A 24318-nucleotide genomic window follows, 5' to 3' on the forward strand; every position below is an offset into this window, starting at 1 on the left:
CTTCAGGGAAGGGGTGGAATGGGGGCAGGGCGAGGGCTGTGCAGGGGTGGGAGTGGGATTGGGGTCGAACAGCCACCGGGAACAGTGGAAGTCGGCGCCTGTGGGACAGGCGCGTGTTATTTCAGTGTCCGAATCACACCTGAGCAGGGGAACTTTGGAAAGTTTAAAATACTCCCTGTTCCTATAGGCCCTGAATCAATATCCAGACTCTTCTCGCTTCCTCATTTCCTCTCTAGTTTTCATGTAGCTGATCTGTAGCAGCATCACCAACCCCAAGCGTTCAAAAAATCATGAGTCAGGCCCCACCAATCATGAGATTGGCTTAAGAAAATCACTGTTGATCTTTTTCTTTGCCATCTGGTTTGTGAGCCCTCAGGTCATGTTTTCAAGCTTTTCTCTGCAACCAGGACTAGGAAGAACGCAAGATGAGACACTCGGGTCAACGCCGGCCTGCAGGAGTTGGGGTTTGAAGAAAAAACACCAACGACAGTAGAACCTCAGAGTTACGGACGCCTCGGGCCTGGGGGTTGTTCCGAACTCTGAACAAAACCTTACGGTTGTTCTTTCAAACGTTTACAACTGAACATTGGCTTCATCCAGCTTTGAAACTTTACTGGGCAGAAGAAAAATGCTGCTTTTAACCATATTAATTTAAATGAGACAAGCAAAGAAACCGTTTCCTTAGCTTGTCAAACCATTTTTTAAACTTGTATATTTTTAGTAGTTGACGTTTGCCACAGCACTGCACTGAATTTGTTTCGGTATTTTTGTCTCTGCTGCTGCCTGATTGCGTATGTCCAGTTCCGGAGGAGGTGTGCGTTGACCGGTCAGTTCGTAACTCTGGTGTTTGTAACTCCGAGGTTCTCCTATATAGTGAGAGACAGGCAATGCTACACCGCTGGCCGCGTCTCTTTGACCTTGTTTCTCAGTCTAGCCTCCTGGTTTTTAGCTCCGACCAGCCAGCAGAAAGAGCCAGCCTAAGTCTCCTGTACAAAAGGGTTGAAGCTGGCTCTGAGAGTGCAGGGTGTTCTGTCTGCAGCAGCTCCCGTGGATCTAGGTCTCTTAGAATTAGGAGCAAGCAAGCAAAGTACTGAGGCCCAGGTCCTCCGGTGCCTAAATCCCTTTAACAGGGGTGTTAGATACCTAAATCCCTTCAGGGATTTGGGCCTGAGCCTCCAGTCCCTTTGGCCCACATTCAGTGAACAATCCATAGCAGGCCTGAGCCCCACTCAGCTGAGTATTGTGGGGAAGCTCTGACTCTGGGGATCCCCAAGGGCAGGTAAGCCAGCTATCCGGGACCCCAGTGAACTGATGGCTTACAGAGAGCTGCCCCCCCCTCCCCAGTTAGGGTTGCCAGGTGTCCGATTTTCGACTGGAATGCCCGGTCGAAAAGGGACCCTGGCGTCTCTGGTCAGCACCGCTTACCGGGCTGTTAAAAGTCCGGTTGGCGGTGCTGTGGTGCTAAGGCAGGCTACTCCTGGCTCCTGCTGTGCCTCGAAGCAGCCAGCATGTCCGGCTCCTAGGCAGGGGGGCCCACGGGGCTCTGTGCACTGCCCGCGCCCCGAGCACCAGCTCTGCACTCCTATTGGTCGGGAACTGCGGCCAGTGGGAGTTGCGGGGGCCGTGCCTGCGGGCCAGAGCACCACGTGGAGCCTCCTGGTCCCCCCGCTTAGGAGCTGGACCTGGTGGCTGCTTCGGGGCGCAGCACAGAGCCTGCCTTAACCCCACTGCGCCACTGACCAGGACTGCCCAAGGTAAGCCTGCACCCCAACCCCGAGCCCCAACCTCCTGCCCCAGCCCTGTTCCCCACCCAAACCTGGAGCCCCGTCTTGCACCCCAAACCCCTCATCCCGGCCCCAGCCCAGAGCCTGCACCCCCAGCTGGAGCCCTCACCCCCTCCTGCACTCCAACCCCTGCCTCAACCCACAGCCCCCTCCCGCACTCCAAATCCCTCGGCCCCACCCCACAGCCTGGAGCCCCCTCCTGCACCCCCAGCCCCACCCTGCAGCCCACACCACCAGACAGAGTCCTCACCCCCATGCCCCAACCCAGAGCTCCCCCTCCACTTGCACCCCTCATTTCTGGCCCCTCCAGAGCCCGCACCCCTGCCTCAGCCCAGTGAAAATGAGTGAGGGTGGGGAAGAGCGAGCCACTGCGGGAGGGGGAATGTAATGAGCAGGGGCATGGCCTCTGGGAAGGGGTGGGGCTCGGGTGTTCGGTTTTGTGCAGTTAGAAAGTTGGCAACCCTACCCGCAGTGGGCCACCTTCTCTCCCAGGTGGGACTGCCACCTCTGAGGTACAAGGAACTGGGCTGTCCAGGATGCTCCTGAGCCCAGCTGGCAGACGTCCCCGGACAGCGACCTCAACAAAGGCTCGATTCTGGGGAAAACCTGGACGGGGGCAGCCCTGCTCCCAGGGTCAGTTCTACGCCCCGTGCCAGCGGGGAAAGCAAGCACAGCCCTGCCTCCGCCCTCTGCCAGCAGCCAGGTCTCTGGGCAGCGAGGGGCCTGAGGGACAGTGTCCGTGTGGAGCAGCTTGGGAGAGGAGTTACCCAGTGCCCTGTACTGCCAGCTCAGCCACGTGAGTGTAATCTGGCCCCCTCTGGCCCCCATCCCAGCGGTGGCTGGGCCACGTACAGAGGCTGAGGCTCCTGCTGCAGCCTTGGCTGACAGCGCTGGGCCCAGCTCAGGCAGGAGAGGCTTGTGCTTTAAGAACCACAGGTTGGTCCTGGGTTCACGCCCCACGGCCGACGATCCACATAGGGGCATGAGGAAGGCTTGCTCCGTCAGTAGCAGCTCCCCAGAGGCCAGGACCCTGGGTCCCGCACGGCAGTGAAGGGGCTCCCAGAGAGCGCAATGCCATCCACCCCCAGGGAGGAGCCACGTGGGGATCTGGTGCTGCAGGGCGTGGTTCTCTCTTCTGAGCAAGGCGGCAGCAGGACCCAGCGGTGCAAATCCAGCCTTGCGGGATGGCACAGGCCCGGGGCCCCTTCCAGCCCAGGAGATGGACCGGCACATGTCCTCCAGTGCTCACTTGAGGGTTACAACCCTCACCTGTCGTGTACTGAACGGGCGGCAGTGCCTGGGAGTCAGGGAGTAAGTCCTGTATCTCTGCAGAGAGCAGGCTCATAGGCGAGTGTTCTGGGCATGAACAGAGGACCTTTGGCAGTGTATCCTCTTACCACGTCTACCACGTTCCCTTCTTCCATCACTGTTATTACGACTCTTGTATTACCGCAGTGCCAGGTGAGATCAGGGCCCCATTGTGCTAGGCAGGGTAGAAGACAGTCCCTGCCTTATATAGCTGTGTGTCTACACAAGGCACACAGTGGGTGGGAGGGGAAACTGAGGCACAGCAGAGGGCCATGACCTGCCTATGGTCACCCAGCTGGTCAGTGGCAGAGCCAGGAAGAGAACCCAGGTCTCCTGGTTTGTCTGGGAAGATTCACTCTTCATAATTCCATGCCTCGTATTGCTCGGGGTTGCGTTATCCCCTGGATGTGTTTAGTTTTCTCTTAACGTTTATTCTGCTGTGTTACTGGGCCTGGGTGTTAGATTTAAGTGATGAAAAGCACCGGAGCCGAGTCTTTCTTTTGTTCGGGATTGGCTCCTCCTTGAACCTCATAAGGGGATGGGAGAATAGACTGCCCCAGACCCGCAGGGCTCCCGTAGAAGAATGAGGATGCCTTAGAGAATGTCTGAGGCTTAGAACTGAATGGAAGTGTCAAAGCCACGGTACAGATGGCTTTGGACAGATTCCTTTTCTAACCGTTCTGTTCCCCCCTATAATGCCAAGTCAGTAGCACTGATTTCCCAGCATAAACAGCCTTCCTGCCTCTCCTTCTCTTCACAACGCAGGCCTGTCAGAAACAATCATTCCAATTAGGGGCCTGAAATGAAATTAATCACGCAGATGGATCCAATTTATTCCTTGAGTTCCATTACGGTAGTCAAGTCAAAGCGCTCCTGCCACGAAGGGACGACGGATATTAGCTTTGCTTCAGAAACACCGTGCCACGTTCTCCTTCTTGCTGCAGGAGACGCTTGGAGACAGAGAGGATGGCTCTTGTCTAATTGACGCCTTCCTAAATTTAAAACTGCAAGTTGTATCCTTTCCCGAGGGCCTCTCCTGTGTTCTCAGGAATCTGACTAGGGGTTTCGGCACTTTAAATTCACCCCTGACGTCAGCAGACCCTCAGACCAGGGGCCCAGAGCGCTCTCAGAGGAGCTGTAAGCCCATCTTTCCACACCGACTAAGGTCCGAGTCCATCGCAGAGGGACAGGACAAGCTGTGACATGCAGAGCCCTTACTGCTGGTCCATGGAGAGCTGCCAGCTCTCATGGTTCAGGCTGCTGCTCCTTGCAAAGAAAGATCTTGGGACAGCGGTAAAAGCAGCTGGAATAAGACAGAGCTGCCAGCCCACTAGAGGCTGCTGCCCCCTTTGAGAGGGAGGAGAAGAGACGAGATTGGAGATCACAAGTAACAGGAATGGAACCACTAGTGGGGCTGGAGTTGCCCCAGCCACCACTGGGCTGGGCTGCCGAGTGAGAGGAATATCTGGGACAGAAGGAGACCTGGCAGCTGGAGCAAGGGATGAGAAGGATCAGGCAGGAAGGCAGCATGTGCAGGGGGAAGGGAACTGTAGAAGCTTATGCACAGGAGCCGGGGGGACAAAGAAAGTAGCACAGATAAGGGGGAATGAAATTAATTTTATTCAAACAGGACAACACACATATTGCTTTGGAGGCACTGAACAACCCCCCCGGGGCTTCCCTAATATCCCTTCCCTCAGCCATCAAGTGCTGAGATTGCCCGGGGGTGCGGCCAGCTGGAGAACGGGATCGCGGGTGGGAAGCGTCCACCAGACGATCTCTCTGTTAAGACAGGGTCCGTGCTGGAATGGTTGAGGTGCTCGCTGGAGAACTGGAGCCCCGGGGCCTGATGCTCACCCTGCCCTGCACCTCGTTACGGACACCTGTGCAGTGCGGGTGGGAATCCGAATGGGCCTGCTTTGCCCGGGTGTCCGTGACAGACAACGTGTGGAATTGTTGGACCCAGGGCCTTTGCACCACCGTGAGTTACTGTAGGATGTGCGGCATTACAGGGCTGCCGTTACAGGGAATACAGAGAAATGGGCTGGCGTGAGAAGATCCGTCACCCATATCCATCCATTGTTCAGTTAGAGCTAAGGAGCGTTTCCCTGTCCCCTGGGACTCTGGTCCCAGGATGATTGGGCAAGTGGGGGGGAAGTGTAGTACAAAAAAGCAGATCAGTTGTTACACTGTAAACCAAGACTTAACCCATGTTCAGTGGGCGCCTGCTTAGTTCGTTACACACCACCCAGCCTGTCTGCGGGGGGCCCGGATTCTCTCTTAGCTACATTGGTGTAAATCTGGATTTACTGCAGACTCAAATTTGAGACTGAGCTGGACCAAAAACAAGGCCCATATGTATGAGAGCTCTGGCTAATTCAGCCACTGCAAACCACTGACTGAGGCAAGGGACCTGGGGGAAAGATGGAACATGCTTGTGTAGCTAAGGACCATTGGGCCAGAACCTCAGCATTGACTTCAGCGTAGCTACACCGATTTATAGCATCTCGAGATATAGCTATATTGGAAAGCATATGCCCAAAGGGGCAGAGTTAGGGTTATGCGGGCAGCCTTAACTTTGGCATTCCCTGATTTGGGAGTACTTTCACTTTGCTTTCTTAATGTTCTTGTCTGGATTAAAAGTTAAGACCATACGGCTGTAAGGAATCCTTCAGGCAATCCCACCCTATCAGCCCGTTCATCAACGCATCATCCTCCATCTTATACCCAGATATGTGTTTGCCCCCACGACTCGTGTTGGGAGGCAGTTCCAGAACCTCCCTGGTTAGAAACCCTCTTCTCATTTCCAGCTTATATGTATTTGTGGCCAGTTTATCCCCATTTGTTCTGGTGCCAATGATCTCCGTTAGCTTCAGATAGCTTCAGACGTGCTTCTGCCTTGCTGGTGTTTGCCCCCCACCCCCAATGTATTTATAGAGAGCAACTGGGTCCTCCCTCAGCCTTCCTCTTGCCATCTGTTCTCATCAAACAGGCTCTCCATCCCTAGCAGCCCTTCTCTGTACTTGCTCCAATTTGACTTTAAATTGGTTTAAAAAGCAATTTAAACTGGTGCAAAACCCCTTTGTGAACACTGTTAATTAGATTTAAACAGGCCTTATAGTGCTACAGTGTAACTCAGTAAGGAATCGAGTTAAAGTACCGTGCTGAGAACCAGGTGGAAACCAAATTAGGTGGAGCAGCCCAGGTTGCACCAGTTCCATAATGTCACAGATTTTAAGGCCAGAAGGGACCATTGTGCCTGCGTAATGCACACGTCCTGCAGCTCACTGGACAGAGAACTTCACCTGGGATTCCTGCGTCCAACCTAGAGCTTGTGGTCAAGCTGGAGATGTAGAAAAGAGATGTTCAATCTTGATTTATAAACTTCAAGTCACGATGAATCCAACACATCTCTTGTAAGGTTTTTCAAGGTTAGTTACAGGGCTCCCAAGCGATTAAAACAATTAATCGCAATTAATCACACTGTTAAACAATAAGAGAATACTGTGTATTTAAATAGTTTTGGATATTTTCTATATTTTCAAATATATTGATTTCAATTACAACACAGAATACAAAGTGTACAGTGCTCACTTTCTATTATTATTTTTGATGACAAATATTTGCACTGTGAAAAAGAAAAGAAATAGTATTTTTCAATTCACCTCATACAAGTACTGTAGTGCAATCTCTAACATGAAAGCTGAACTTACAAATGTAGAATTATGTACAAAAAATAACTCCACTTAAAAATAAAACAATGTAAAACTGTAGGGCCCACAAGTCCACTCAGTCCTACTTCTTGTTCAGCAATTGCTTAAACAAATTTGTTTACATTTGCAGGAGATAATGCTGCCTACTTCTTATTTAAAATGTCACCTGAAAGTGAGAACAGGCATTCTCCTGGCACTGTTGTAGTCGGTATCACAAGATATTTACATGCCAGATGCGCTAAAGGTTCATATGTCCCTTCATGCTTCAACCACCATCCCAGAGGACGTGATCCATGCCGATGACGGGTTCTCCTCATTAACGATCCAAAGCGGTGCGGACCGATACACATTCAATTTCATTATCTGAGTCAGATGGCACTAGCAGAAGGTTGATTTTTCTTTTTTGGTGGTTCGGGTTCTGTAGTTTCCGCATTAGAGTGTTGCTCTTTTAACTCTTCTGAAAGCATGCACCACACCTCCTCCCTGTCAGATTTTGAAAGGCACTTCAGATTCTTAAACCTTGGGTCGAGTGCTGTAGCTATCTTTAGAAATCTCACATTGGTGCCTTCTTTGTGTTTTATCAAATCTGCAGTGAAAGTGCTCTTAAAATGAACAACGTGCTGGGTCGTCATCTGAGAATGCTATCACATGAAATATATGGCAGAATGCTGGTAAAACAGCAGGAGACATGCAATTTCCCCCCAAGGAATTCAGTCACAAATTTAATTAGCACGTTTTTTTAATGAGCATCATCAGCATGGAAGCAGAGGTTCATCCATGGGCCTGGCTCAACTGTGTCCCACTGAACGGAGCCGTCCACAGTGGGAATCGGGACAAGCGATGCAGGAAGTGCGGCTATGCCAACAAGACCCTACTTCATGTCCTGTGTAGCTGCAAGCCCCATTCCAGAGCCTGGCAGCTGCAACACAATGCCATCCAAGATCGCCTGGCCAGAGCCATCCCGCACCCATGGGGAAGGTTGCCGTAAACTCCGCTATCCCCGGAACCGACAGCCAACTGTGACTGGACATTGTCATCACCAACGAGGACTGGAAGAAGATCATCATGGTGGATGTCACAGTGCCCTTTGAGAACAGGACCCCGGCCTTCCACGATGCCCGAGCTCAAAAGGTAGAGAAATACGCTTCTCTGGCCAAAACCTTGAGAAATAAGGGTTACCAGGTCCAGACACACGTGCCTTAGGCACATGGGACCCCAGTAACAAACGAGTGCTGAGAGAATGCGGAATTGGTCAACGCTACGCTCAGCTGATGCAGCAACTCACGGTGTCGGATGTCATCCGGTGGTCGAGGGACATCTACATAGAACACATCACCGGACATCGGCTATATCAAGAGGGAGGAGTTAGAGTACCGATGAGAAGTGTAGTCAGGAAAGTAACAAATACTGTCCTCACGGATTGTATTTTCTAAATGGACAACCAACTTAATTCTCAATTACTGAGGGACAATCTCCACTCATTGATATAATTTGCTTTCTACAACCAAATCTCTGTACAACTTTTCATGAGTGTTGTACCTGAGTATTCGGATTCTGATATTTAAAGTGTATTGTTAAATCTATTCACCTAAATTTGGGTTATTGCTGATTCTGTACTCTACGTATCATATGACTTTAAAAACAAACTTTGTATTTGTGGATAATCTAAGCATTATACCCAGACGTACAGTCACTCTTTTCCCAACCTGTGTATTATATAATTTTTTAACATTTGCTTTAATAAATTTTTTATATCTCGCACGTAAATACCTTGCAATGCTGGCTACAAAAGTGCCATGCGAATGTCTGTTCTCACTTTCAGGTGACACTGTAAATAAGAAGTGGACAGCATTATCTCCCATAAATGTAAACAAACTTGTTCGTCTGAGCGATTGGCTGAACAAGGAGGAGGACTGAGTGGACTTGTAGGCTCTAAAGTTTTACATTGTTTTGTTTTGAGCGCAGTTATATAGCAAAAAAAAATCTACATTTGTAATTTGCACTTTCATGCTAAAAAGATTGCACCACAGTACTTGTATGAGGTGAATTGAAAATGACTTCCTTTTGTTTACATATATTTGCACTGTTAAAATGATCTAAAATAATAATATAAAGTGAGCAGTGTATATTTTGTATTCTGTGTTGTAATTGAAATCAATATATTTGAAAATGTAGAAAAACATCCACAAATATTTAATAAATTTCAGTTGGTATTCTATTGTTTAACTGTACGATTAAAAATGAGATTAATCGCAATTAATTTTTTTAATCATGATTAATTTTTTGGAGTTAATCGCATGAGTTAACTGTGATTAATCGACAGCCCTAGTTAGTTATCCTCAGAAGTAAACTTGTGCCCTTTATTTCCCGTCTCACTTCGTTTAGCTTCGTTGTCCATGATCTTGTGCTTAAGTTGCCTCTTAGCCCCGCTAGTCTAAAAGACTGAATGTCGTGGGTCTCTCACGGGTTTTCCAGCCCTGGGATCATTCTTGTAGCTCTTTTCTTGCACGCTTTCCATTTTTTCAACATCTTTTTTGCAAATGTGGACCCCAGAACTGGGCACAGTTCCCGTACTGGTCTCACCAGTGTCATATATGGAGGTAATACCAGTTCTGTGAGGCACAGGAATAATCCTTAGCTTTTCTATCGCACTTTTCATCAGTAGATCTCCAAGCACTTCACATTATCCTCACTGGGCGGAGAGGGAAACAACGAACCATGGGACGGGGTCCTTCGGGCTCGCAACTCTGTCTGCCTAGTTATACTGACCTACACTTTGGGTTTTAATACGAGCCCTGAAGATTTGGAATGTCTGGAGCTGCCTTTTTCCGGGAGGTCCCCTCCTTGGGCCCTTTTGGTTAGTTTCCAGCTCTGTTTATAAATCATTTTTAATTTGAGCCACTATTAGGCCTCCCTGTTTCACTTTCTAATCCACTTATAGGTATCCCTGCTTAGACTGGAAAGCTTATGATAGTCCAGCCTTCTCTGCACGTGCTGAGATCTACAGTCAGGCAAGATCTGCCACGCGGTTCTCTCATCTGCAAGGGCTCTTGGTCAGCGACGGAGGGAAGGAGACACTTACTCTTAACTCTACCTTCAAAGGGGAAAAGAAAGGAAAGATCTTTTTATATGAGGCCCCCAGGAAAATCTATGCTGCAACTTGACCACCTTATCGTTATTCCCAAGAGTCAGTCGCGGGATGGGCGTAAAGAGCCAAGTTCACCGCAGAATCTGGCTCCAATGAAGTCATGTACGTTATGCTAACGTAGACACCCCTAGCCTTGCATCCCCTTGCGATCACCTTACCTGCCCCCTCTGAATTTGGCCCCCTGAATCTCAGCCCCGGGGAGTCTCGATGGGTGTAACTTGCCTGCCGAGGGGCCAGAAGAGGAGTGCGGCAAGTAAAGGGACTAACTGGAAGGTGTAAATCGGTGCATGCTAAAGTAGCCCCCACCTTATTCTGATTTCCACCTTCTCACATCCTCAGTGGGTCAGATTTGGAGGTGATCTGTATATGAGGATGATACACGTTAATATAACCTGCCCTTTCCTCCCTGGGTTACTGGGGGCAGGCGACGCTTACCTGGATGCCCGGGCGCCTGATGATGTCAACAGTAAAGGAAATCCGGAGTACCCTGGGATGACGTTGGCTGGATGGGAATCCTCTCTCCACGCCTCTGCTGCAGTCCTCTGACTTGCAAAGGAAATTAAAACCAGCCGTGCCTCCACCTGGCTGGGCCCTGTTCACTCTCAAGGGCGTGCCTGGGGAGCCTCCAGGAATGAACCTGAGCTCCTCTTTGCAATGGGTCTAAATCAAAAACCCCAACTCCGAACAATCTGCGCTTATACTGGCGTGAGCACATCTTTCCTTAACCATTTAAGAAAACGCTACGCCAGACTGCGATTAAATGTCACCGCTCATTTAAATCAGCAGGGGGCAGTTCGATAAATCAATTAACAAATACAGTTTACAGTAGTCAATGAAACTTCTCGAACTTGCATTTACACGGCCCCCATTTGCCCCACCCCTGAGTGTGTGCATGCTTCTGGGTTTTCAGTGCTCGTGTGGGCCCTTTGTTGGTCCAGTGAATCCGTCTAGCCAGGGCAACAAGGGGCAGTAACAACTCTCATTCGGAATTAGGGTTAGACTGGAGTTGTTTGAAGCAGAGGTCAACAACCACTTTGGAGAAGAGGCGGCGTGGTCTTTCCCAAGCCAAGGTGCAGGCCCACCTCAGTCAGCTCCGGGCACAGCAACAGCCTCTGAGGCTCCCTGTTTGGTCAAAGCCCCAGCGGGCTCGCAGCGGCAGCTTCTGGCTTCCTCACAGCGGCGTGGCCGCAGGTCTTGGCTTGGACAGAGCTCCATCAAGCCGTCTCCGCTCCTCTCCCAAAATGGAGCCCCACTGCATGCTCTCCTCACGTCCCCTGGAAGTCTCTCTTCCCCAAGGCCTCCCGGGAGTTGTCGTCTCCAAGGCTGGATCGCAGCGCTCAGGGTCTTCCGCTCCGGAGCTCTCCCAGTTAAATCCAGAGGCCCCTCTAGTAAAGGGCGCCTACGTTAGCAAGGGACTCCAATGTGTTCGCTAGACACTCAGAGGCAGTCCCTGCGCCAGAGTCGACAGGAGTCTAACTGGTGTCACTTACACCTGGAGGAGCTGGAAGAAGCTGTGAGTTGCACCAGCTTAGACTCACCCCTGAGTTTGGCCCAGGGCCTTGAGTAGATGCACCTATCCCTGGGGAGATACACTGCTGTACTGCCAAGTTCCTTTCCCTCAGCCTCCAGGCTCTACACTAGGGAGGGATGCTAGAGGAGAGACAGTGGTAAGCATCTGATCCAGCAGGCGTGGGTCAGCCTCTCTCTACCGGTGGGGGGTAGGGGGGGAGAACTAGGGTGAGCATGCTGGCCAGGGAGGGATAGGAACTGACTGAGCTTCTCCCTCGGAGGCGGGAACGGGATGGGGATGGTCGAGGAGACGCCAAGAACAGAACAGACTTTTTCCAGCCAGCCCGTCTCCAGCCTCGCAGGATTCCCAGCTGGCGCTAGGGCTGCAGCCGGGCCCTGCCCCAGCTGTGTCCTAGGCCCGCTCTGGGGAGAAGCAGTGCCCCAAGTTTGGAGCCAGCAAGTGCCACGACAGGCTTAGGGGTGCTCGTACCTTCCCGGGCCCTGTGGGGCAGTTCTGGGGAGAGATGCTGTCTCTAGATCGCCGAAAGCTTTTTCCCTCCCGCTCTGCAGAGCACGGTGGCAACGCTTGCATTTTCAGCCACGCTGTGACAGGGAGTGATTGGCCGGCGCAAATGAGGAGTAAGACTTGGATGATGGCTCCTGCAGCCTCGGCTGTGTTCCGGGTAGGGGGCTTGCTTTCCTCCTGTGTGATCAAGTGTGAGCCCTGTTTTCGGAGCACCCCTAATGGGTCCTGCTGTGAGTGGTGCATGTTAATTTTACTGGGGGCAGGAGCTGTCTGGGTGTCACACCGAATTTTTTTTAATCTCTTTGCTGTTTGGGATGAAGGATTGGTTTGTTAGAGCAAGCGGTCCAGTCTCTTCAGGCCGTCAGCATCGCGTAGCCTAGGGCTGCTCTGTAAGCGGCATTCTCCCTTCCCCTGCTTGCAACAGCACAGACCAGGATACCTGGAGCCTTCTCTGTGCGGATCACTCAATAGACAGCATGTGACAACTTCTGTTCTGCTTGGGGGTCAGCCAGGTGCCCCGGTTCAACTGCAGCTAGCATCACTTTCTGCATGGTTACGGCCCGTATCCAGCATGAGGAGCTGTAATGGTGATGGGCAAAGTCATTCTGCCTGACAAGGGTGTGGCTCGGGTATGCAATGTTTGGAGTTTGTACAGCACCGAGCACAACAAGGCCCTGGTGTATGACGAGGACTTCTAGGCACCACCGTCATGCAAATAATAATACTAATTGGAAATGTGCCACCACATTCGCCATATTTCCAACGGGTTCATCAGGTGGGGATGGTTTGGGGGAAAATTTGCACATCTCCCTTTGCAAATTTCCCCAGTGAAATCTGCAGCAGGTGACTCTTCCCTGCCCAATTAGCCATTCCGGGAATTGCCAAAGGTGCGCAGTTCTATTTGCCATTCGCGGGACTCTCACTTGGACAGGGCCAACCGTAGCCTTTTGCGTCGGCTCACAGAACAATTTTTCAGGCCTCTTCATGCTTCAGCGATTGCTGTGCGTCGTGTTCAGGTCCCTGTGCCCAGAGTTGGCCTTGACATTTTTGGGAAGGCCAGCGATGGAGAGTCACCCTGATATTTTTTGCTAGGGCTCCCAAAATCCGGGGTGCTGTGGGCTGTCTATAGTGATGCTTGTGGTTTGCATCTAAACTCTTCTCAAGATGCGTTCCAGCCTATGAAGGGACTTTGTAACATATCCCTAAATATGAAATAGCCATCAATGTGCCAACCTCATCTGGATGCTTAGGAACCTCGGAACATACTTGGCGTGTCTCACAGCCATGCTTTCTGTTTGTTGGCTTTCACAGAGCCCCTGCGTAATCCCTAGGGAGTAACACACGTGCTGTTGGCTCTCTGAGCTCTTGCATAACACAGAGATAGAGACACACACACGTGCTGTCAGCCTTTGCGGTGTCTCACTTAAACCATAGGGGATATACAGAGTGAGAGGCTGGGGAAGCGTCTGCCGGGAGGGGCTCTATGTTGGATGGATATGGGCTCTGGCTCAGCTCCCAGAGAAAGACTGGCTAATTTTTTGGGTCTGCTAGTAAATGGGGATTGTTGATGAATTCGCCCAGTTCAGCTTCATGTTGAAAAGCAGGCAGGTCCAGGGAGTACTTGCGTTCTCGTTGATTGGACCTCTTTCTCCAAAACACTGACGTGTCCCAAATGGCATGTACGATACCAGGGAGTCAGAGTTCACCATTCCTATGGCACTTGGTTAAAAAAAACCAATGGCATTATCGGTTATATAAAAGCCATTTGGTATACCCCAGGAAGCAACTGAGACTGGCTTGGAACCTGTTGCAGTAAAACACCCAATTAGCACAGAGTCCTTGTCAGGAAGAAGAGGTAGGAAAAGCAGAAAATCTGTTGCATAAACAGTCAAGTTTTATACTGAGGTTGGTGTGCCACAGAACTCCCGATATCAACAGGTGGATGCAAAATAAAGATTTAGACAGGACTTGACAGGCACCAACAGGTTCCCACAAACTGGACTCATTATGTGTGCTCAGCCTTCATAAGAACATAAGAAAGACCATCCAGCCTGTATCCTGTCTACCGACAGTGGCCAATGCCAGGTGCCCCAAAGGGAATGAACCTAACAGGTAATGATCTAGGGATCTCTCTCCTGCCATCGATCTCCACCTTCTAACAGACAGAAGCTAGGGACACCATTCCTTACCCTTCCTGGCTAATAGCCATTAATGAACTTAACCTCCATGAATTTATCCATTTCTCTTTTAAACCCTGATATAGTCCTAGCCTTCACAACCTCCTCAGGCAAGGAGTTCCACAGGTTGACTGTGTGCTGAGTGAAGAACTTCCTTTCATTTGTTTTAAACCTGCTACCCATTAATTTCATTTGGTGACCCCCAGTTCTTATATTCTGGGAACAAGTAAATAACTTTTTATAGTTATTTGATCATAATGGTCCCTTCTGACCTTCGTATCTTTGAAAAACAACCAAAACTTTTCCTTATTCACTTTCTCCACACCACTCATGATTTTATAGACCTCAATCATATCCCCCCTTAGTCTTCTCTTTTCCAAGCTGAAAAATCCTAGCCTCTTTAATCTCTCCTCGTATGGGGCCCGTTCCAAACCCCTAATTATTTTAGTTGCCCTTTTCTGAACCTTTTCTAATGCCAGTATATCTTTTTTGAGATGAGGGGACCACATCTGTATGCAGCATTCAAGATGTGGGCGTACCATGGATTTAAATAAGGGCAATAAGATATTCTCCATCTTATTCTCTATCCCTTTTTTAATGATTCCTAACATCCCTGTTTGCTTTTTTGACTGCCGCTGCACACTGCATGGACGTCTTCAGAGAACTATCCACAATGACTCCAAGCTCTTTCTCCTGATTCGTTGTAGATAAATTAGCCCCCATCATATTGTATGTATAATTGGGGTTATTTTTTTCCAATGTGCTTTACTTTACATTTATCCACATTACATTTCATTTGCCATTTTGTTGCCTAATCACTTAATTTTGAGAGATCTTTCTGAAGTTCTTCACAGTCTGCTTTGGTCTTAACGATCTTGAGCAGTTTAGTATCATCTGCAAATTTTGTCACCTCACTGTTTACCCCTTTCTCCAGATCATTTATGAATAAGTTGAAGAGGATGGGTCCTAGGACTGACCCTTGGGGAACACCACTAGTTACCCCTCTCCATTCTGAAAATTTACCATTTATTCCTACCCTTTGCTCCCTGTCTTTTAACCAGTTCTCAATCCATGAGATTGAGATTTCCTACAGATTTCCCTCCCGAGCTTGAGTGATACAAAAAAAGCATCTGAAACATTAAACAAGACACAGACAGAGGGATCCAATCGCCTGATTTACATTCCACCTCATCAACTGTTCTTAGTTTAAAAGGGGCTCGAGCCTTAATCAGATTCTGAGCAGAGGAAAAAAACAAGATTAAAAAGTCCCTATGGGAATAGTATCCACGTGGGGAAAGTCGCCTTCTCCAGGGTCAGGGGTTGGGGCATCAGCGGAGAGATAAAAGCATAATCCCATCTAGTCATGCCCTGCACATCAGGGAGGCCAACGTGCTTCCCGTTTTGACAATTTGCCTGATGGCTGGAAGGATTCACACCTTGTTGGAAGGGAGCCCTCGGGCTGGGCCATCTCGAATGGTCACCTGCGCTGTTATGTCCCCTCTGCATTGTCCTGTGTCTGTGCACTGCCCCATCTCAAAGGGGCTGTCTTCTGCAGACTCCCTCCACCCTGTGCTCTCCTGCAGACCTGCTGATGGGCACTGGTCCTCGCTCTGCCTGCCTTTTAGTAATCAGTATTTCTAGGACTGTAGTGCCCCAGTCCAGAGCAGAGTACCACTGGCCAGGTGCTGTGCAAAGCCAGGGTCCCTGTTCCAAGGAGCTCCCAATTCCATGTGTCTCCTTTAGCCTGTCGACAAGTGCAACACATGAAGAGGAGCAGTGGCGTGATGGGATCCTCTGGGCCTGTGATCAGAGCGGTCAGTACCCCGGGAGTGTTATAAATTCTGTATAGAGTGGAATAGAAACTCCGGAGAGAGGAGCAATGGGCAGCGTTCGTCTGGGCTAAGCTGTGGATAGCTGATCTTTATTTCCAAGGAGAAAATCTTCTCACCCAAGCCCCTGTGAGGTTAAAAACAGGTGTGTCTTTTCCCTTCCTGTCCAGCAAGATCATACGTACGATTGCACTGTTCGCAAAGAAGCTGCCGTAGGAACACACACGGACTAATTTTGTATTATACAGAGGAGAAAAAGTGCCTTTTCCACGTACTTTTGAGAAACACTCCTTGTTAATAATACACTCCCCACCCCTGCCAGTAACCAAGAGAAATACCCCTCCCCCATCAAACACCCACCCCAGAAGCCCGAGTGAATGGATGGTCTTTGCAGGATGTTCTAAAGGGCAACTCATCTGGGCTACTTTGGACCAAGCTGGGGCTCAAGGGCCAAAGTCAGACCCCTCTTGCAAACCGCGAGGGCTCGAACTGGAGTGCCTGTGGTGACTGAAGCCGGTGGAGTGGGGAGAGAGACGGTCTCTGGAGCAGGTGCCGGGCTGGTTAGGGCTCCGTAGCTCCAAGTCCACATCTCAAACTGCACCCAGAGAGCCCTCGGCAGCCAGCGCAGAGCCTGGGGCCCGGGGGCAATGTGCTCACGACGGGGCGTGCTGCTCAGGTTAGTATTTCTCTCCCCTGGTTCGGTTCTTGTGCAAAGCTGCCAAGCAGACCCACTGAGAGCTGCCTGGGCAAATGCCGTTCTCCTGGGTGCATACTGCAGCTAAGGAACTATGGAGACAGCCCCTGCTCAGTGCGTTCCAAGCTGTTTCTAAATGCTCGGCTAGTGTTTAGACCCCCGGTAAAACCCCCCAGACTCTGCCCTGTCTGAGGACGCCTGATTTACTGTGATGTTCTGATGGGCGTTCAGCGCAGTTCGGACTTTCTTGCGCTTTTGATCCGCTGCTTCCAGCCCTTAGACCGGACGTGGTCATTTCTCCCTGGTCTCTCCAAAATGCTGCTGCTCTCGAGGCAGACACCCAGATTGTCAAATGCAACATAGGGAGCAGGGGTGGCTCAGAGGTCAGTGTGGGAATCTGGGACTTGGGAGACCCAGGTTCAGCTCTCTACTGTGCCACAGCCTCCCTGTGTGACCTTGGGTGAGTCACTTCCCTTCTCTGGGCCTCAGTTTCCCATCTGTATAATGGGGATACAGCACTGCCCTGCCACATGGGGTAAAGGTTGCAAGGGGCTCGGATTCTACAGTGATGGAGGCCATAGAAGTACCTTAGACCAGACATCCTGCGTGGCACAGACAGGTGTAGGAGGCTGGTGGGCTGGGTTGAGTGGGGCTGCTGTGAACAACATGCTCCAGCACCAGATGCCCTAGGAGCCCTGGAGCTGCTTCCTGTCTAGGCAGCAAATGGGGCTGCCTGCATGTCTCTCGGGGTGAGCAACGTGAGGGCCGATTGGGCCCTGCCAGGAGAGGGCAGTTCCTTCAGGGGAGCCAGGGAGACAGATGAAGAAACTGGAGATGTTGGAATCTGAACCAAGAGGAGCTTGTGGAGGTTCCATTAGCTCCGGAGAATTGTCCTCCACTGTTGGTAGGAGAGGGAGGCTGGACAGGGCAGGGGAATCCCCCATTAACTCTTTCTCTGTGTGACGGGTTGGACCCCTTGGGAAGCCACCGGAGGTGCTGAGATACCACTGAGTCTACCTGTTCTGCCAGCGTGGGCCCCCTTTAACCTGTCTTGCTGAGCCAGGCTCTGGAAAGGGGGGAGGGATAGCTCGGTGGTTTGAGCATTGGCCGGCTAAACCCAGGGTTGTGAGTTCAATCCTTGAGGGGGCCATTTAGGGATCTGGGACAAAAATTGGGGATTGGTCCTGCTTTAAGTAGGGGGTTGGACTAGATGACCTCCTGAGGTCCCTTCCAACCCTGATATTCTATGATTCTATGATTAACCACCTCCAACACACACACAGGTAGGGCCACAGCCAGCTGCAGATCAACTCTGGGAAGACTCAGCTTAAGGGACTTGCTCCAGCACTCAGATGTCCACCTCCCTTGGAGTGCAGACCCAAAGGTATATTATGAAATCCACCTCCTCCCTCAATGTGGAGGAAGGTATGCACACCTTCTCACCCCCCTCCCCCCGCCCCTCAGTTAGAAATTACAGAAACTGGGTTATACTAGACATAAAACAAATTTTATTAACTACAAAAGACAGATTTTAAGTGGTAAAATGCGTAGCAAACAGATTACTAAGCAAATGAAATCAAACACGCAAACTAAGCTAGTTTCACTAAAGCAATTGGTTACAAATAATATTTCTCACCCTTGATATCGTTGCAGGCAGTTTGCAAAGTTTCTGTGGTTCAGAGTTCCAGCTATATTCCTTTTCAGACTGGACCCGTCTCAGTCTGGACTCCCCCCTTGCCTTCCCTTTTGCAGTCTTTCTTCTTGGGCAGACAGGCCAGGGAGAGGAGGAGTCCTGTTTGCCTTCCTCCCCACCCTTAAATAGGATTTACATAAGATGGGAATCTTTTGTTTCCCAAACTTGACCCCCCGCTTCCCTTACAGTGGAAAGTTACAAGAAGTCCCAGGTAATGTTTTAGTATCAGGTGACAAGACCAGCTGACTCTGTAGGCTAACGGCGTCCATGAGTCAGGAGCAGTATGGAGGGTCCACAGGAAGGCCAAGCTTTTCACAGTCTCTCATCCTCGTGGATGGGCCATCCCCTGTCTGACTTTTCCATGGTTGTACCTGAAGTGTTAGCAGTAGGCATCACTCAAAGTAGCAAAGTTGAAATACAGATTCATAGTCAATATTCCTAACTTCAGATACGGAAATGATATTTCGTATCACACAGATTGTATAATCGCATTCAGTAAATCACACCCTTTCCAATGATATCTCACATGAGCCATCTGGCATAAAGTATCTCTCAGTTATGTCATTCATATCATAAGCATATTTTCATAAGGAATATGGAGTGCAACGTCACCCTCTGGGTAACCTGAGCCCGCAGGCCAGCTCAGTTGTAAATTCTGGCCAGAGCACGTACAACGAGCCCTGGAACTGAGGCTGATCCAGACGGCAGGGGCTCGCCTTACAGGGAGCATGTGCTCTGGGGCTGTCTTAGCTGCTGGTTGTTTAGTGGGTCAAATTTAAGGTGGTGGTTTTAGCCTAAAAAGTGCTACCTGGTTGGAGATGGATAGCCGGCTTCTCTCCCTGAGCAACACTGCTGCAGTCACGATGAGTGGGGTGGAGATCTAGGAGCCCCCGTGGTGTAATGGGGGGGTGGTGGTGGCAGGGCGTCCCTCTGAAACCACCAGGCTTAGCAGCCAGGGTACCCAGCAAGGCCCATTTCCCCACTGGGAGTCTAAAGGCAGTGGAATCCGTCAGAGGCAGTCGTTTCTGGAGGAGGCGAAGTTTTGCTTGGGAAGAGGCTGTCTGTCCGGTTGAGCTGAGGATGGTGTTTGGCATCATTCTGGCTGTATCGTGGTTTTAAACAGTGCCAGAGGCCCCTGAAGTAGCAGATCGGGACCTCGCTTGTGTCCTCATCAGACATCAGTCTGAACAGATACGCACCAGGACAGTCCATTTCCTCTCGGGGGCTTGTAAAGCCTCCCAGCACGCAGGACAGCGTGCGGCCTCTCTGCGATCTCCGCTCGCTGTAGCGTTGTGACCTTTTGCAGGAGTTTGCCACGCTGACGAGAGAACTCAATGCCTGTCGAGAGCAGCTGCTGGAGCGGGAAGAGGAGATTTCGGAGCTGAAAGCCGAGCGGAATAACACCAGGGTAAGTCATGGGGAATAATGTCTGTTCCTAGCCCTGATACCTGGCTGCTTCTAAGGCTCTGTGAGCAGAGGTTCTTATTAAAAACCCCAGTGGTTCCCAACTCTGGGACTAACGATACCAGCTAGAGCTGGGCAGAGCGGGAGCAATTGCTATACAAGCCCTGTGCTGTCTTCCCCCTTGCATGGACGCTCTGGTTTGTCGCGTTCTGGGCAAGCTGGCGATAGAGTCTCTGGAGTTTGTCCCCTAGGGACCTGCCTCGGCGGGATCTCATTCTGTACTGAGTTCTGTACGGCTTGGGAACAGAATCCCCCAACATTTCTCTACAACCCCGTTGAATTCATACTTACTACACTGCAGTGTATGGACTGTCATACGGGCTGTTCTGACTGTCCTGGATCCCCACACAGCACTAAAGAGGAACCTCAGTCCTAGACTATAGAAATCCATGCTGGTCCAGCCCTGCCCCAGGCCCTAAGCTTTGCTAAGGAAGTTCACACTGCAGTAGCCCCTCAGCTCAAACTACGCTTCCCCTCTCAACACGGCCAATCCGCTGCAGTGTGCCGGGGCCTGAGCTTGGGGGAGCAAAGATGCCGTGCAGCAGGGATCTGCGTAGTGTGGCCTTTAGCCGCACGGTGTTTATTTTCAATGGCCAGGGCGAGGTGAGCGTGCGATGGAGATTTTGTGGCTGTGTTTGCTGGCCGTTCATCATATGTTTTCCCCAGGTCTGAGCATAAGGGAGGGTGGGTTCTCCATGCTTCGTGGGAGAGATCTCCAAAGGCTTCCTGGTCTTTGCAGCTAGGTGAGGAGGGGTCTCCAGATCTCCCTCCCCAGTAATAAGAGGTTTCACATTTGTAGCCCCCTCTGTCTGCTGGGCAGGCGGTAAAGCATGTGCCCAGGTCTGGGCTGTGGAGCTGGGTTGGTCGCCCAGATGGGGGCTGCCGTGCGTTGTGCCACCGTGGCCTTTGCTCTGGAACTGGGGAGGAGAGAAGTGCCCTGTTCAGCCCCCCGGGCTGAGACCGGAGAGCAGGGCCATGGGAGGCGGTGAAGGCTTCTCCCTCCCTCTCTTGCAGCTCTTGCTGGAGCACCTGGAGTGCCTGGTCTCGAGACACGAGCGCTCGCTGAGGATGACGGTGGTGAAGCGGCAGGCTCAGTCCCCGTCCGGCGTCTCCAGCGAAGTGGAAGTCCTCAAAGCGCTGAAGTCATTGTTCGAACATCACAAAGCGCTGGATGAAAAGGTGAGCTGCCTGCAGAGGGGCCTGGAGCCAGCTGGGGCCCTGCCCCCTTACCATCGCCAGCTGCCCCGCACCTGGGACACTCTGTATCCAGCGCTCTCACTGGCCCTGCCTGGCTAGCATCCAGCCCCCTCCCTCTCTGTGTTCATGGATGGAGAAGGCTGGACTTGAGGCCCATGGGAAGGCAGCTCCCAGAAATAACCCTCAAGCCATTCCTTTCTCCACCTCCTTTTTTCTCCTGTGCAAAGCAGAATCTCCTTGTCTCTAAGCAGCAGGACGTCTTTCCCTGAGCGGGACCGCAGGGCTCTCTGCAGTCCTCTGGGGCATTATGGCAGCGAGATCACCCTCCCCCTGGATTTTTATCCAGAGCTCTCCTGGCAGAAGTGGGTCAGCCAGAGAGCTGCAGGCGTTGGCTTGCTGAACACTGCTTCCCGGCATGCGGCCTGCGCGAGGGACGGACGGGCCTGTCTCAGCATTGTCAGCGGCTGTGGGGAAGCAGAGGAGCAGTTTGGCCCCTGGGGCAGAGGAGTTGGGAGGGTTCAGATAGTTACGGGGGCTCAGAGGCATGGCAGGGCTCGGCAGTGAGGGGGGATCAGTCATCTGGAAGGAGCTGGCTCATATGCGAGCCCTGGTGTCCTGTCCCTGCAGGCTGAAAGTCAAGGGGCCTTCATCAGTGCTTGGGGGCAGATCCTCTGCCTTGTGCCGCTCCCACTGGGGATCTCTGCCAGCTGGGATAAGGTGGAACAGCCCCCAGGCTGCTCTAACCTGGCCTGGGGCAGAGACTCAGAGACATAATTGGTGGCTGGTTCTTGGCTTCTCCTCTTCTGGCCTGGAGCACCAGCACCCCTCCTGCTCTCCCAGGGGCTCCCCTGGCCCAGCAGGGAAGCAGGCAAAGGAGCCGTTTGAGCGATGATGCAGCAGGCCCCAGGCACTCCTGGCTCCCCCCAGAGCCCAGGGGAGCTGGCAGGGAGACAGTGACCCTATTACTCTGTAGCCACAGGCCTGGTTCAGGTTCTTCAGGGCACAGCTCCATGGCGTAGTCACCGTCCAGACTCGCGTGTAAACTTCCCTGGGACACGCCGCTGGCTGGCTGCCCTGGCGGAGCGCATGGCTGTTGGGAGGTAGATGGGATTAGGCTGGGGTGCCTGTCGCTGGTGGTGGGATGCTGACCCCTCCCCCAGTGATACCTGGCCTCAGGCCCCTCTCTGCTCGGCCCTCGGGCTGCCCCGGCCCCACACTGCTGCATGCTGCGGACGGACGGCTGGGGGTGCTGGGGCTGGCCGTGCGGCTCTCTCCGGAAAGCCAACCCGGGGAGCCTGGAGGTGGAGAGAGGAGGAGAGTTAGCAGAGGGGGAGGGCTGGAGCCAAGTGTGACGGGAGTAGCCCACTTATATAGACAGGGGAGCAAAATCCTGGGCCCTGTCTCAGCAGCTGGGGCTCCAGGGCAGCCTGGTGATGAGACGCCTTGTATGCAGCTCACACGGCGCAGGGGTGGGGGGTCCGATCTGATGCCCATGCTCAGCCCTCAGTGGAAAGGCATCGTGGGAGTAGCACAAACTTGAATCTCTCAGTGACCCCCGGGCTTTCCTCCTGCAGCCCCTCCCGGCTCTGGCCCCTGGCTGATGATCGGGCAGTACCATGCTGCTCGGGTGTGATCCTGGGTCCCAGCACGTGCTGGGTCCGGGCAAGGAGTCGGGCCAAGTCGAGGAGTCAGCAGTGCCCACCCAGCAGCTAAGTAACTGCCTTTTCCGTTGTCTCGGATGCCTGCAGGTCAGAGAGCGCTTGCGAGCGGCGTTAGAGCGAGTGGCAAGCTTAGAAGAGCAGCTGGCGAGTGCCCATCAGCAGGTAAGAGGGGGCTTTGGGATCCTCCCGTGGGGCCTCATCTGCTACGGACATCGTGCTGGGCCGCCGTGTGCTTCCTGGGGGGCTGCGGCCGAAAAAAACACTGACGCTCCCCCAGGCCTCCTTGGTCTGGCCCGGAGCAGCAGGCACCTAATCCGGCAGTGAACCCGTCCGCCCGGTGGCAGAGGCTCGACTCCTGCCTTAACCCCATTTGATCTGTGAACTCCAGGAGAGAGACCAGCCCTCATCCCCTTGAAGGAAGACGCTCCTGGTCCTTTGGCCTGTGTGTCTACACTGCGCCCCGAGCTGTAACGACAGCACCGGTCGACCTGCCCGAGCCAGCTGTGGCCTAGCTAGCTCGGGAACCAACGGCAGCGAAGCCCCGGCAGCCCGGGCTTCCGTACGGGCTGTAAAAGCGCAGCCTGGGCTCTGGGTACGTACGTGAGGGACGAGTCTGTGCTGCCGCAGCATCGCTGCTATTGGGATTGGCACTAGCTGGGTCCGAGCTAGCCGGCTCTGTCTGCGTGTGCTTTCGTCACGTCTCTGATTGCAGTGGGGGCATCCCCGGGCAATGAATCCAGGGCTCGAGATGGGATCTTAGGCCACATCTGAGAGCGGAGAATGGGGCTTTCTCGCCTCCTCCGGACTTGCGGCTCTTTCCCTCGTTCGCCCCAATGGACAGCCGCCCACCTTTGGCCCTCTCTCTCCTGCGGGGAGAGACCCATTCCTGGGACTTGGCCACCCTGGGCCACCATCCCGCCCCAACAGAGCAGGATGAGGCCTCTGCCCTGTGTGACTCATGCGCGTGGACTTGTGCTGTGTGGCACCGGTTTGGGCTCTCACTAGAACCACGTGTGCCTCTGCGCCCCCTTCTCGTGCATTGCACAATAGAGTGTGCACGGGCAGCGCCGGCCTGGGCTCCTGAGGCTTGTGCAAAGGAAAGTGCTGGCACAAAATCGGAGAGTGTCAGGGGTGTCTTCCTAAAGGCGGTGCCCGGGGGATGCAACCGGGACGTGGGTGATCGTGCCCCGTGATCAGAGCCGGAGTAGCTGAGGGTCAGAGCCGGGTTACTGGAGGGAGGCCAGGCAGGAGCTATCGTAGCCAGGGGCGAATGTTGTGAGCAACGGCTGGGCTGCTGGCTGTTCCCACTCATCGGGAAGCCTTCTACAGGGCAGCTGTGCTCATTAGGTTGCCTGGAGCCTGACTCTGCTGTAGTCCCTGCTTGCTGACAGGTGGAGTGTGGGGAAATGGGGGAGAGCAGAAGGTACGGGGAGCTGGGCGATGGGGTGGGTTGATTATGATCTTCCTCTCTCTGGCCTTTCACCCCAGTTCCCTCCCTCCCTTCAGAAATGAACCAGCCCAGCCACATGAATGCAGTGCCCTGGCACTGCCAGGGGGTATGATGGGGACCCCATGCCAGTGCAGGGTGCAGGTGGGGGTGCATGTCAGCAGCTGG

General features: G+C 52.4%; 1 protein-coding gene across 10 annotated transcripts in view; it reads left to right on the top strand.

Moving 5' to 3' along the window:
- PPFIA4 (PPFI scaffold protein A4) overlaps nucleotides 1–24318 on the top strand; it is a 166069-nt gene that overhangs the window by 81670 nt on the left and 60081 nt on the right. For all 10 annotated transcript variants that reach the window (XM_073320166.2, XM_073320174.2, XM_073320175.2 and 7 more), the window contains 3 exons: nucleotides 19688–19789; nucleotides 20860–21024; nucleotides 22791–22865. In XM_073320166.2, the coding sequence (XP_073176267.2) occupies nucleotides 19688–19789; nucleotides 20860–21024; nucleotides 22791–22865 (342 nt within the window). The remainder of the gene's footprint in view (nucleotides 1–19687; nucleotides 19790–20859; nucleotides 21025–22790; nucleotides 22866–24318) is intronic.

Source organism: Lepidochelys kempii, chromosome 21 (genome assembly GCF_965140285.1).
Source record: "Lepidochelys kempii isolate rLepKem1 chromosome 21, rLepKem1.hap1, whole genome shotgun sequence".
Taxonomy (NCBI): Eukaryota; Metazoa; Chordata; order Testudines; family Cheloniidae; genus Lepidochelys; species Lepidochelys kempii.